The sequence below is a fragment of the Meriones unguiculatus genome, chromosome X (assembly GCF_030254825.1).
Source record: "Meriones unguiculatus strain TT.TT164.6M chromosome X, Bangor_MerUng_6.1, whole genome shotgun sequence".
In the NCBI taxonomy this organism is placed as follows: domain Eukaryota; kingdom Metazoa; phylum Chordata; class Mammalia; order Rodentia; family Muridae; genus Meriones; species Meriones unguiculatus.
In genome coordinates this window covers 18,387,196-18,401,668 of record NC_083369.1, presented here as the reverse complement: position 1 = coordinate 18,401,668, position 14,473 = coordinate 18,387,196, and the positions used below count along the sequence as shown (strand labels likewise).

The 14,473-nt window shown below is 44.1% G+C and overlaps 1 protein-coding gene across 1 annotated transcript; it reads right to left on the bottom strand.

The window, feature by feature from the left end:
- Positions 1-2,481: 2,481 nt before the first annotated feature.
- On the bottom strand, positions 2,482-6,218 carry Rps4x (ribosomal protein S4 X-linked). Its single transcript, XM_021629264.2, has 7 exons — positions 6,102-6,218; positions 5,297-5,374; positions 4,839-5,019; positions 4,513-4,610; positions 3,632-3,803; positions 3,110-3,267; positions 2,482-2,681 (listed from the first exon to the last, which is right to left on the bottom strand). Exons 1-7 carry the CDS (start codon positions 6,102-6,104, stop codon positions 2,580-2,582), a joined length of 792 nt encoding a protein of 263 aa, XP_021484939.1. The 5' UTR covers positions 6,105-6,218; the 3' UTR covers positions 2,482-2,579.
- Between the last annotated feature and the right edge of the window lie 8,255 nt (positions 6,219-14,473).

Below are 14,473 nucleotides of genomic sequence, written 5' to 3'. Positions count from 1 at the left end.
ATTTTGATTTGTAGTTGTTTTAAATCGCAGCGGGTTTCACATTAGTCCCCCTTCTCATTTCTTTTGTTTGGAAACCTGTACTTTATTCTAATAATACAATACTCCGTTTCCTAAGTCTAGTAATACAACCTGGTGTTGGGATAGAAATCTTTCCTTAGTGAACCCAGGCCTCCCAGGTAACCAAACCCCAAACAGAGAGGTCTCAGACACACATCTTTAATCCTGTAAGCAGGACAAGAACACACCTGGTGCCCCCAACCTAGTGGGTTGGTAGCAAGCGGCTTAACCACTGGTATCTTGGTCACATTAACCAAGACCCCAACTCTCCTACCCAGAGAAAGTTGATCCCTGACTGACCTGTAGCTTAAGTCATAAATGTTCTGCTTCCCTATCTAAAGATAGATACCCTAGGTTACATGTTTACTAAAGTCATTTCCCCAAGTGTAAAATAGCCTTTTCTCTAAGAAACTTGAAAATTTTCTCATGGTAATCTCAACCCACTTCTTCAAATCCCTGCTGTGTGGTCAGCATTAATAAGATTTTTTTTTTTATTTGTTTGTTTTGCCTGAAAAGACAAGTTCATCCATCTTTCAAATCTACGCCAAACTCTCCCGAACATTTCTCCCAAATCTCCCAAGATTGAGGCTTGTTGCTTAAAGAGTTTCCTAGGTGGGCCTGCTGGTACACACCTGTAATACCAGATACACAAAGGTTAAGACAGTAGGATCGAGGGACAAAGGAAGGACGGAGAAATAAAAGGAGAGAGTAGGATAGATAGGAAGGCAGCCAGGTGTAGTTTCACTCCTATAGTTCCAGGTATCCTCTGAAAAGAAAAACACAGCAAACATAGACTGTCGACAAGCAGAAATGAACTGTGTTTCCCTGGGTCATGTGTGTTTGACACTTTTGGTATGTTTGAGAAGGTTCCAAATGTTAACACCTCCCTGTACACCAGTGTAAAGTGCTGTTGGTGTAAAACCATGACTCTAACCTGCAAGAGTGTAAGAGACACTATTCTGGATTCAAATATGAGAGACAATGGCCCAAGACTGGAAGATTCAGGTAGCCCCAATACTATTTCCAAGTTGGTTACAGTCCCGTTAACAAAGACAGGTGTGCATCAAGACTTTTCAAATACATTGATGGAAATAGCAGGTAGGCAATTTACAAAAAAAGGGACATCTCTTCTGTAAGCTTCAGACACTATCTGCCAACACTCTCAGCCTTTGGTTGTGGAAGCTGGTAGGCTACCAATAGGTTCCAAACGGGTTTTTATCTGATTAGCTACAAGGATATAAGGTCAGAAGAGGTGGTTAAGGGATGTCTATGAAAGGGGCTAACATAAATTGTTAAGTAGGCTCTTGCCCTGCTACACTTCACCCTACCTAGTCACTCGTCTTCGTTATTCAAACATAATGTGCAGTTTTGTTGAGAAATGTCTGCTCACAGTGCTGAGACATATATTTATATTGAAGCAGGAAATGGCAAGACACTTGTAATCCCAGCAATTGAGGCAGGATCATGAATTTGAGGATGGACTAGGTCCGCTATCTTTAAATTTAAAAGAAAAAAAAAAGTGTTGAGTGAAATTTTCCTGGGGAGATGTGAACACTTCTCTACCCCACTAACCAGAGAGACTAACGTAAAAGATTCCACCCGAATCCAGCTTGGTGTACTATGTTGAAGAGCACAACCAGGTGAGAGGTTATAGGAGACTCAAAAACATTTGTATCACCTCCAAGTCCCATCCCACTATGAAATCCACCTTTAACCATCCACTTCCCATTATCACTTGCAGCTGGAGTTGGTGAGAGTCATGGCTCCTTTGCCCCTCCCTCCCTCCTCTCCTACTCAGGAGTCAATAGCTCCATTATTACCATCAGCACACACTAACCTTTATTTCCACACCCATTTCCCAACTCTAGGGTACTATACTTTTTAGCCAGGCTGGCGGTAGTGGCACACACCTTAAATCCCAGCACTTAAGGTAGATCCCTGAATTAGAGGCTAGCCTGAGTTGTTTGTTCCAGGACAGCTAGGGCTACAGAGAAATCCGGTCTTGAAAAGCAAAGAAAAAAAAAACCTGCTTCCTAGACTTACCAGCTGTTCCTCAAATCCTACTGCTGACAAGTTTAAAGCCTGTTTATCTTGGTCTCTCTTATCTCAGGCCTATTTGTCTGCTTCTCTGTTGACACTTGCTTATTTTAGGCACAAGGATCACTCCCTCTTTATTCAGTCCACTTCCAGTAAGCTTAGTAGTGCTAGGAGACTTACATCGCTATATACCAAGGTCCTGTGTTAAAGCTCCAACATTGCACACATGTGGCCAGTCATGTCTAATTCATCAGAAGCACCCAGACTTGCTAGGCATTAGAGCTAGATCAGGCCCAGGATTTGATTATTTATGTTTCAAAACACCAACGAATTTGAAAAAAAAAAAACAAACAAAAAAAACAAAACAAACGGACACAAAACCACAAGTAATTTCATCATGCTGTTTAATCAAGCATGCCACCATGAAAGGCTTGTATTGTAGCAAGAGTACAAATACTTCTCCAGCATGTCTCCTAGAGACTATTTCATCCACTGCTCTGTTTGGCCGCTAGCCTCTTGTCTCTCTCTTCAGCAATGGTGAGGCGGATTCCTTTTCCTCGGGGAAGAGAAATATATGGTTTGTTGCCCTAGAGGAAAAAGAAAAACTGTATTAGAAGGATAGCATAGGGCACAATTGTCCTCTTGGTTAATGACTGAAGTCACTTGACATGCTGGCCACTGGGCAGTCGGATGATCCTGAGATGCATGTCACCAATTCCTGTTGCAGTGGCTATTTCATTCAACCACTCACTGCCCATATCTACAGACACGGGTGACAATACCCTTCATACTTTACCACCACCTTTGGTGGTTTACAGTAGAGCGGGCACAAATTAACCTAAGGAGGATCATTTGTTTCTAAGAAAAACCAAACACTTAAGGAAGATTCATGCCATTTCAAGCACTGCTCAAAATCAAATGACAGGGTTCCTTGGTCTTATGACACCAAAGATGCCCAGCGGTGTCTCCTCTCCGTATTTTTATAGACAGCTAGTTAAGGGGGACCCAGACTCACCTTGCCAATAACAAAAATGTTGGAGAGCCGAGTGGCGAAGCTGTTGCCATTGGCATCTTTCACATGAACCACATCAAAAGAGCCGGGATGTCTCTCTCTGTTGGTGATCACACCAATTCTTCCCAAGTTAGCACCCCCGGTCACCATGCACAGGTTCCCTAGGCAGGAACAAACAATCTGTCAAGCAAGGCACTTCAACCCTATTGAACTTGAATAAGGTCCCAGGCGTAATCACCAGCAGATGCAAGCCCTATCCCAAACAGAAGCCAAGCCAACCATAGCCCTACTTCATCAGTCTAATGTCTATTGATCTGTAGCCTTAAGATCTGCCCCAACCTTCAATTACAGCTAATGTAAACCAAGTCTATCTGCGTGAGGAACTTCAAGCCCTCAAGCAAGATTCTCTTGCTTGGAAAACCTCCAGTCTAGTCCCAAGGCACAGTTCAACCTACCTGCCTCCATCTTCATCAGCTGGTATCAGGGAAAAAAAATGAAACAATCCCCCAGGGACAGGCTGCTTACCGGTGTCAAACTTGATGAAGTCAGTTATCTTGCCGGTTTCCAAATCGATCTGAATGGTGTCATTCACCTTGATGAGGGGATCAGGGTAGCGAATGGTACGAGCGTCATGGGTCACCAGATGTGGGATCCCCTTTGTGCCCACGAAGATCTTCCTCACTTTGCACAACTTGTACTAGTATAAAGGGGTTAAAGACAGTCAAACTCACATATACCTCATTGTAGTGGTTTTTAGGTCGGGCCACTGGCTTCAAAATTTCTCAAGTAGTTTGTGCATTCTGCTCCAAACAACAACTGTATTAGGAGACTGTGAAACAATGATTTCACCAAGCATTTCAATTTGCTGCACTACTTGATATGCTTAAAGAAATCAAATCCCTGGAGGCCACTAGGCCTGTCCTTCAGCCTGCTGATAACAGAGCAGCATGCATAGAAGCCAGAAGCTATACCACTACTTGAATTAATCTTCATTCACAGCCAATAATCAAAGAAGCCCTAAACCTATGTGAAAAACTACCTAAAAACTGAATTAAGCAGACGGTAATTAAGAGAAAACAAAACACCTCAAACCAACGCCCTCAAGATTGTCAGGCCCATTAGGACTTTCTAGTCCTTTATGTTTAAAGAAAACACTTCAAAATTAATCCCAAGAAATGATTTTCCCTGTTTCAAAAAGCTCCAAGACACTTGGCAACGGACTAGATGGGCTGGGGGTAGGTCAGTGACAGCATGTGTTAACCACGTGAGATACTGAGCACCAAAAGAAGTTAAACCACACACCAGAGTTCATTTCCAGACACACAACTGAAACCAATCCCCATTTGCTCTAGCTTACTCCTACGATTTAACTCAGAAACAAGACCTAGCCTGCTTGCTATACTTACCTTGGCCTCTTCAGGTGTAATACGATGAACAGCAAAGCGACCCTTGGTGTCATAGATCAGACGGAAGTTCTCTCCAGTCTTGTCAATGCTGATGACATCTGGCATCAAAGAAAAAGGTTACCACAGTGACCCTCACCACGCCGCACTGAACTGGGGATCGACTCCATTTTCACTATGACTCCACATAAAATTTAAGGTAAATGAGAACATCTCCGTAACATTTAAGTTAAAAAAAAAAACAAACCTGTATTTACTCTGAATTACCACAGCTGTCATTTTGGCTTAGGGGCTGGTATCCTCTAGCAAGTCTCTTTTTAACCACTCACCCATAAACCCAGCAGGGTAGGTTATATCAGTCCTGACTTTGCCATCAATCTTAATGAAGCGCTGCATGCAAATCTTTTTCACTTCATCTCCAGTCAGGGCATACTTAAGTCTGTTTCTTAGGAAAATGATCAGTGGCAGACATTCCCTTAGCTTGTGAGGACCAGTGGATGGACGAGGAGCCTGCAAAAGTTTTAAAACTTAATTACACAGGGGCATCGTTTAGATATTTAACATTCCCCAATATTCTCTCCCCCCCCCCCCCCAATGAGATCTGCTCCTTTAAGACCCGGAGTCTGTGTATCCACTTAAGTGTACTTTGTAACATGTGGAGAAATCAAACAGATGTATCAAGATTGAGGCAGGACACAGGTCTTTAGGAGAACCAAAGATACTCTACATTCAGTGCCAGGAAGAAATAAGTTTGTCAAAGGTATGCCTTTTACAGCACGATACTTACAAAAACGCCGGTCAATTTATCCAGCATCCAATGTTTTGGCGCTGCTACACGCTTCAGATGTTTCTTGGGACCACGAGCCTGAAAGAAAATTTAACGGCAACATTGTTAAAATTGTACAGGGTCCAGGTAGAAAAGGCAGATGAGCATTAACAAGCTATACCTAGTGTTACAGTTATGCCAGATCTCTCCAGTATACTGGTTAAATGCCTGTTCACAAAGTTTCTCAATTGCCCAGCGGCTTAACCCTGGATGCACAAGCGGACAGCAACAGAAAATGGCCCGGGACCTTATTTCAACTGTCAATCAAATCTGTAGTATTTAGCACACGGCCATCTGTGTTTCTGGTACAAAAATCACATTTAACCACGGCACTACCACGTGTACTGCTCCTTTGTATGCTAAGGGACTGGTGCCGGCTTTCACATTTGAGTGCGGAAGGAAGTCTACCGCTTCGTACCTTAACCCGCTACATACTGTCAAGTCTGCCTAAAGGACAAGCAAGAGCCCATCCTTCAAGCAGACCCGGCGCCCACTTGCCCCAGGCTTCAGTCTGCAGTCCCGGCTACTCGCAACTCCTGCCCAAGAAAAGAAGTCCTCCCTGGGCTAGCCGATGTGATAAGGCCTTGCCCTCTGCGGCACACTTCCCATCCTAGCTCCCTCTACATGGAACCCATCTCCGCCTGCCTGCAGTAGCGTTGCCTTCGCTTCTGCCCTGTAGTCAGAGGGAGCCCGGATGCTCGGGGCAGCCTCGGTCAGAGAGGATGGAAGCCGATCCAACCCAAGAGCTCGGAAGACCCGTGCTTACCATGGCTGCGCTGGGAACGGAAAGAGACTCTCCTTCTTCCGGTGAACGAAGAAATTAGGGTCGGAGGCTGCGCGCGCCGGAGCATGGGATGCTCCGCCCAGCTTCAGCCTTTCCCAGCGGGCGGGGACTCTCTCTTGCCATCTGCTGGTTGGAGGTCAGAGGTCCCAAGCTGGGAAATCGAGACTGAGAGAATCTCCCCAAGATTCTTGTGGTTTTTTCCCAGTCCTTCCTTTTCTGTGTGCTGAGTGTCTTCCCAGGCTGAGTGGTGAGTGCTGGAGATGCCCAGACATCTGGAGACGTACTAGATACCTGCCTGCAAGCATAGGCGATAAAAAAAAGATACATTTTAACACTTGATACTTTTCTTAAACAAGATTTCTCTCATCTTCCAGAGTTCCCAAGCCAGCCAGCCAGCCAGCCTCTTGCTAAGAGGGCCAAAGGCACTTCTTTGCTTTTGTGCAGATTGCTGAGGAAATGGAACTTTCAGGATGAGAGGGTTAGGATCTCTGCTGGAACCTGGCTCTCTGCGCATCCATTCCTGTATAACGCATTTGGCGTTTGTCATACTGTAAGGGAAGAGAAGGAACATTAGAGATCTATACAGGTTACCTAGTCAGTATAGATCTGACTGTTCTACTCTCCTGCATTGAAGTTGTCCTTCATTCTCCATTTCCTGCTCTAAAGGAACAGAGTCCTCTCAGTTATCTGTAGCCTCCCCAAGTGGAAGAACCTCACCCGTCCTAAACTTCAAAGATTCAATCCCTTCAAACTATTATGAAGGGCGATTTCCCTCTCTCTTTCTCTCCTCTCCTTGCCTCTCCTTCTCCTCTTTCTCTCTCTCATATGTGTGTGTGCATGTAATAATATTACTGCCATCAATGGCTGCTGGGGGAGGAGTTGCTTATATATATCATATATACTATTCTCTTAAGACAGAGCCTCATTATGTAACCCAGGCTAGCCTCAAATCCATAATTATTCTGCTACAACCTCCTGAGAGTTGGGTGTACAGGCATGCACCCCCCACAGTCTAAATAGTCTTTTTGTTGTTGTTGTTGTTGTTTTGGGAGGTTTGTTTTCTTGGATTTTGTTGTTTTGTTGACAGATTCTTGCTAAGGCTAGTTTTTAATTTTTGGACTCAAGCAATCTTACCTCAATCTACCAAGTGTCCAAGACAACAAGCAAATGGTCTTATTTTTATTTATATTTCATTTTTGAGACAGGCTCTTCTAGGTAGGCTAGGCTGGCCTCCAACTCAAGATCCTCCTGGCTCATCTTCCCAAGAGCTGGAATTCTAGGCATTTACCACTATGGCCAGCCTATAGCTTTATTTTAAATTGATACATAGCAAATTGTACAAATTTAATGGGGCACAGTATTACATGTCTATGCATGTATATAATATATAATAATCAGCTCAGAGCAATTGCCACATATTCACCTCAGACCTTTATAACATCTTTGTGTTGGAAGTGTCCATTTATTCTCTCTCCTATTTTTTTATTTTTTATACTCTTATTAGTTATACTTTATTCATTTTGTATCCCCCATAAGCCCCTTCCTCCTCCCCTCCTAATCCCACCTTCCCTCCCTCTCCTACCTATTTTAAAGCATGCCACCAAAAATTTTCACCCATCACTACTGTGTGTAGCCACGAACCATCCTCTCTCTTTCCATCCTTCTCAGGTTCTGTTAACCACTATTCTACACTTTGTGATGAGCTTTTAATGCAATTAATCTATTTTTATGCTTATTTATCTTATTTTTATGTTTATATATGTTTGCTGGCATGTAGTCTGTGCACCACTTGCGTGCCTAATGTCTCCAGAGGTCAGAAGAAGACCTTGAATCCCCTGGAACTAGAATAATGGATAGTTATGAGCATGTAGATGTTGGGAGTTGAACCCAGGTCCTCCACAAGAACAAGTCTCTCTCTAGCTTTCTCTCCCTCTGGCTCTCTGGCTCTCTGGCTCTCTCTCTGGTTTTTCAAGACAGGGTTTCTCTGTGTAGCCTTGGCTGTTCTGGACTCACTTTGTAGGCCAGGCTGGCCTTGAACTCACAGCCTCTGCCTCTAGAGTGATAGGATTAAAGGTGTGTGCCACCACACCCAGCTAACAAGTCCTCTTAACAGCTGAGATATCTCTCCAGGCCTTTTATTTTATTTAAAAATCAATAATACTGTATTGATTTTCTGACAATGTCATACTAGTGTATAATGGATTTTGGTCAGATTCACACTCCATCCCCCTTTGTTATTCCCCTCCTGTTACCTCTGGAACTCTTCTTCCCCACATGCCCCCTTTGTACTTTTTTGGTTTGTTTGGTTTTGAGACAGGGTCTCATACTATATAGCCCTGGCTGGCCTGGAACTCAGTAGAACCTGTCTGCAATTGCCTCCTGAGTGCTAGAATCAAAGGTTATGCATCACCATACTTGGCTTTCTTTCTTTCTTTCTTTCTTTCTTTCTTTCTTTCTTTCTTTCTTTCTTTCTTTCTTTCTTTTTTTAATAATTCACTGAAGCAGCTGAGTTTAGTGACATAGGGCTACATCGTGAGACCTCTATCTCAAAAACAAAACAAACAAATAAAAAAACTCCACAAAACCCAAGCAAACAAAATTAAATTAGTTTGTTTGAGCTTCAATATTACTTGCATGTGCATGGGTGTGGAGTTGTTTACTGGATCATGGACAACTTAACAGTGACTGCATCCCTGAAGAAAACTGACTCTTCAGTAACCATTAACAGCTCTCCAGCTAAGGACTGGGCCTCACAATCCCCTCCCCGATTCCATGCTGGAATGTTAAACGACTGGATCTTTCGCAGGTTTTGTGGAGGAAACCACAGCTGCTGAATTCACTAGCCATGTCCTGTCCAGAAAACAGCACTCCTTTCCATCTTCTGGCTCTTAAAACCCGCCACCCCTTTCCACCAAGTTCCATTACCCTGGGAACTCCGTGTGTGTGTGTGTGTGTGTGTGTGTGTGTGTGTGTGTGCGCGCGCGTGTGTGTGTGTGTGTGTGTGTGTGTGTGTGTGTGTGCGCGCGCGCGCGCTACCTTTTGTCCCATTTCAGTCTAAAAGATCTGCTCTGCAGACTGGCTCTTTCAAGACTACCTGTAGGCCTGGCGTGGTGGAACACACGTTTCATCCCAGCACTTTGGAAGCAGAAGCAGGCAGATCTCTGTGAGTTACAGGCCAGCCTTGTCTACAGAGGACAGCCAGGGCTACTCACTGGTCAGGAAAAAACAAAAAAGAAAAGAGAGAAAAAAAAAAGACTGCCCGTGGACCCCATGATTCCTCAGCTTGGAACTGCCATGAACAGCTCAACCCTCTCTATGGTACCACCTCATCCTATGCCTCAGCTTTAGAGATGCCTACAGCTTCACTTTCTCAGGCTCTGGGAGCTACCAGGCTCCTTGGGTCCTCCTGAGACTTGGTTGTTTGTTTTTAACCCTGGACTGAGGTGCCTACTTAACATAATAAAGCAGACCTGGCCCTCAGGTTCTCCATGCAGTCCTCAATCCTTACCTGTTACAGGGTCCTCCTAGCTATAAGCCCAACCCCCTTACCGTGAACTCACCAGCCCAGGAGGCTGGGCTGCTCTTCCCTATAGAATCCAACTGTTTTGGTTACCTGCTGTCTTTGTACCCTTGGGCTTCCTGGCTGCTGCACCTGGTTTCCCTGCTCTCCCTTCTCCTACCCCATGTCCGCCTATGGCTCAGCTCCATCTGGTCATGTCTACTCTGGCCTCCCAGGTGTCCCTACCTTTGGCTATGCTATCTCACATAATCTATAAGAAACCTTCTCTTCCACCATTAGGAGCAGTCCTATCCCTCCCTCCCATCCCCACCCCCACCCCTTTCTTTTCACCCGGTCGTCAATACCTCCTTCCCCCTGCTCCGAAGCTCAACTCCAGCACTTAGCTCCACAGGCGGCCAGACGTGACCGACTTGCCTGCTGTCTGCTAAAGCCGAACATTCCCAGGCCAGAGCTGTCCTAATCCATCCCCGCACGCCCTCCGCCCTTAACAGAGAACTCGGCACTTCAGCCAGCACTCCGTAAAAAGTTGCCGAATGGACACATTGAGTCAACAGCCTGCTCATCTCGCCACCCTGCTATACTACTCCCCCCACGCCCCCGCCATGAGTCTGAGCTCCTGACTCAAGAGGTTCCGTGTTACAAAGTTCCGTCTCTGCATTCTCTTAAAGAAAAATAATTTCGTAGCCCTTCTCTTTAGTTAGGGATAAGTAGGAGGCAAAGGAGTCTTCTTTCTTTAAAACTAGGGCAACATCTATAGTAAATTTCATTATAACTAATTACTGGAAAGGAGCAGAGAAGCTGGGTATGATGCCACACGTTTGTGATCCCAGGACTCTGCAGGCTGAGGCAGGCAGGAAGAATGCGAGCGCTTGAAGCCAGCCTGGGCTATTTGGTGAGACTCTGGTAAGACACAAGCAAACAAAACAACAGGCACGGTTGACTGAAGAGGGGGGCTAGAAAAATAAACAGAGGGGACAAGACAATTAAGGTTTGTATGATTTTTTTTAGTCCTGGGATCACTGTGAAGAGAGTGGTGTAGCTAACAGTATTCAGAGAGGAAAGTAAAACACGGCAGTGGTGCGCACCTGTAATCTTGGCACTTGGGAGGTAGAAGGTCAAGAGTTCAGTGTTATCCCTGTCTACTTAACAAGTTCAAGGCCAGTGTGAATTGTATGAGACCTGGCTCAAGAAAAGAAAAAAGAAGAGAAAAGAGGCAGGAGTTGATCTTGGGAGTGAAGGATGACCATGGGCTATCTATTTAGAGAGGATAGGAGAAATGGCTGGCCAGAGCTGGACTATAGATCAAGATCACACAGCCATTAGAAGAAATGTTGGGGAAATGAACAGCCTGATCTCCCAGGCTGTTGGGTTTTTTTTTTTTTTGTGTGTGTGTGTTTGTTTTTAATATTACATTTCATCAAAGAACTTGAAAGAATCAAAACATCCATTTAAATATTTTCTCTTCTCTCCAAATTTACATTTATACACAAATGCCATTATAACAATAATAAAGGGAAATTGGAACATGGTAAGTAAATTGCAATTAGTACATCCCCAAACACCCCGAACACATAATCTGTCTTCATTTGTTCCCTCTCCTGTTCTTTTTCTGATCAGTTTGTGTATATGCATACTTTTACTTAATTTTAGTCCTAGCATACAGTCCATTTTGCATTATGCTTTTATTACATCAGAAACATCTTCTGAGTCAGTACATTTCCATAATTATAATTTTAACAGCTGCATCATATTCCACTAAGTGGTTATCCCATAATTAATAAAGTTCTCTACTGTTGAACATTTAGTTTCCTTTTCTTTACTTCCTATTTTTTCTTTATTAAGATTTTGCTATGGTGGACAAGCTAGCTTCCTTCTCCTCATCCTCCTCATTCTCTTCCTCCCCCTCCTCTTCTTCCTCCTCTTCTTTTTTGGTCTTTCAAGACAGGATTTCACTGTGTAGCCCTGGATGTCCTGGAACTCTCTCTCTGTAGACCAGGCTGGTCCCAAATTCACAGAGCTCCACCTGTCTCTGCTCCCCAGTGCTGTGACTAAAAAAGCATGTGCCACCACAGTCCAGCAAGAATTATTTTTTATGTGTATTGGTGGTTTTCCTGTATGTTTATCTGTGTGAGGGCATCAGATTCCCTGGAACGGGAGTTACAGGCAGTTGTAAGCTGCCGTGTGGGTGCAGGAAATTGAACTCAGGTCCTATGGAAAAGCAGGGTGAGCTCTTAACCACTGAGCCATCTCTCCAGTCCCTGATAGCTTTTTTTAAAATAGCCATTTCCTTCAGTTGGATTATTGCCTTAGAATAAATTCAATGCTGGAGGGATTGCTCAGGGGTTAAGAGAATGTATTACTCTCTTCTAAGTTTGTCATGTGTTTCTTCCTTTTATGTGTATTGATGTTTTGCCTGCATGTATGCCTGTGCACTACTTGAGTGCCTGGTGCCCTTCGAGGCCAGGAGAGGGTGTTGGACCCCTTGGGACTGAAAGTTACAGATAGCTGTAAGCCACCATGCAGATTCTGGAAATCTAACCTGGGTCCGCTTGTAATAGGAACCGGGCTCTTAACTGCTGCACCATCTCTCTAGCTCAGTACGTACCACTTTGTACAGGAGTTTGGTCCTCAGCACCCATGTCGGGTGGCTGACAAACACCTGTAACTCCAGCTCTACAGGAACATTCTAATGCCTCTACTTGCACATGCACTCAAGTGCTTATACATACATACATACACATAATTAAAAGTAATACATTTTGAAATCAAGGAAGTAAAAAGGATAATCCATGCCTTCAACCACCATTTATTGAATGCCTACTCTGTGTCAAGCTCTATATTATGAAATAGGGATGAAACAGACATGACTAAGCCTTAGCTCTTGCTTACAAAGGGATCACATTATAACGGTAGAAGCGGGGGAAGAGGGAACCTGCTAGAAAGCTGGCGGAAAGGTGGTGAAGCAAGTTGGATCTTGGATTGGACTTCAGCCTGGAGGTGAACAATGCTGAGCCACGAAAGGACTACAGAGATCAGGATCAGCGTGTACTGTAGAAAGGTAGATTCCCACTGCTCCTTGAAGTGTGGCTCCAAGAAAGTCTAAGCAGCATTGAAGAGGAGGGAGTCAGGGTTACTGCAACTCTTCAAGCAAGAAAGAGGTCTATGAGGCCCAGATCTGTGACCATGGGACTAGAAAGGCTGGGCAGATTAAAAAGGCAGAGCAGATGGAATAATGACAGTATCTGATTGGGAAGTGATGGAGTGGGGGGCCAGTGAGGGGCAATTAGGGTGACTGTCAGGTTTTTGGTTTGTTGTATTTACCTGAACCAAGGAACATGCTTGGGAAGAAGGGCAAGAGGTCCGTGCGAGATGTGGGGCTGAGGGTAGAGGAATCCTAACCCTTATCTTGGAGGTACCCTATACACACAAACCTGAACATAGACAGGTGTGTGATCTGGACCAGAGGCTTGGGTTCAGAACTGGCACACCCATCATGAGTCCACAGTGCTGACTGGCAATAACCAACCACTGAAGGGGAACCGTGGGCCTCAAGCTGTGGTTCTGTAGAGAACTCTTGGCTAGCATGTGCAAGGCCCTGGGTTCTATCTTCAGGACCACAAAAAAAAAAAAAGCCAGAACCAAAACGAGGAGTAAGATGCTAAAAAAGCTTCTGAAATGTCTTTGCGTAGCATCTGTGCATTGCTAAGAGTGATTCCCAGAGGTTCACTGTGATTCTACCACACCGATGCCACCTCCGTAATTGCTTCGACTTTTGCTAATGTGATTTGTTTTAATTTGCACTAAAAACATGCTAGTGACGTTAAACATCCCACCAGATACTTGTTTACTCGTTCCATTTTCTCCCGTGTGGAGTGCCTCTGACAGTTTATCTTTGGGAAACATGGGAGGGACTTGGTCTATTTTCATGAGCTCTTTATGAAATACAGAGGTAAATCTTTCATCATTTGTCAGCTTTCCAAGTTTAGCTCAAAGATCTACTACATACTGGATTCTATCTTTTTGAGGTTATTGATTTGAAACAGACTTACCATGTAGTCCTGGCTGGCCTTGAACTCATAGAGATCTGCCTGCCTCACCTTCTGGGTTCTAGAATTAAGCATCAATGGCAGCTCTATCCTAAAAACATACTTAAAATGTTTATCAACTTAGAGTGGACAAAGAGTACTTTTGTCTATTTTTTTAAAAAGTCACTTAAAAATTAAAAATTATTTCAAGTACACATAGTCACCTAATACCTGGATCATCTCTCTCTCTCTCTCTCTCTCTCTCTCTCTCTCTCTCTCAGTTTTTCTAGACAAGGTTTCTCTGTGTATCCATGGCTGTCCTGGAACTCTTTTTGTAGCCTAGCCTGGCCTTGAACTCAGAGATCCACCGGCCTCTGCCTCCTGTGTGTGGCTTTTAAAACAAATAAACATACAAACAAACAAAAAACAAGGTCTCTCACTGAATCTGGATCTAGCTGTTTTGGGTAGACTACCTAACTGGTAAGCACTCCTTAGAGCTCCCTGTCTCTGTTTCCTCACTGATGTGGTTACAGATGTGCACCACCACACTCAGCTTTTACATAGGCCCTCATACTTGTGAAGCAAGCACTTTCCCCTGAACCATCTTCCCAGCCTCTCCCATTTGTCCCTTCTTCATCGTGACATTCAGTGGCATGAAATCCCTTCACAGTTTTGTGCAATCATTGTAAATGACCAGTCCCAGAATTATTTCATGTTCATAAACAGAAAATGTATCCATTAAATTCCTGTTACCTCTTCTTCCTTCTTTTCTTTTTGTATCTTTTATTCTCGGACAACTTTGCATGCCT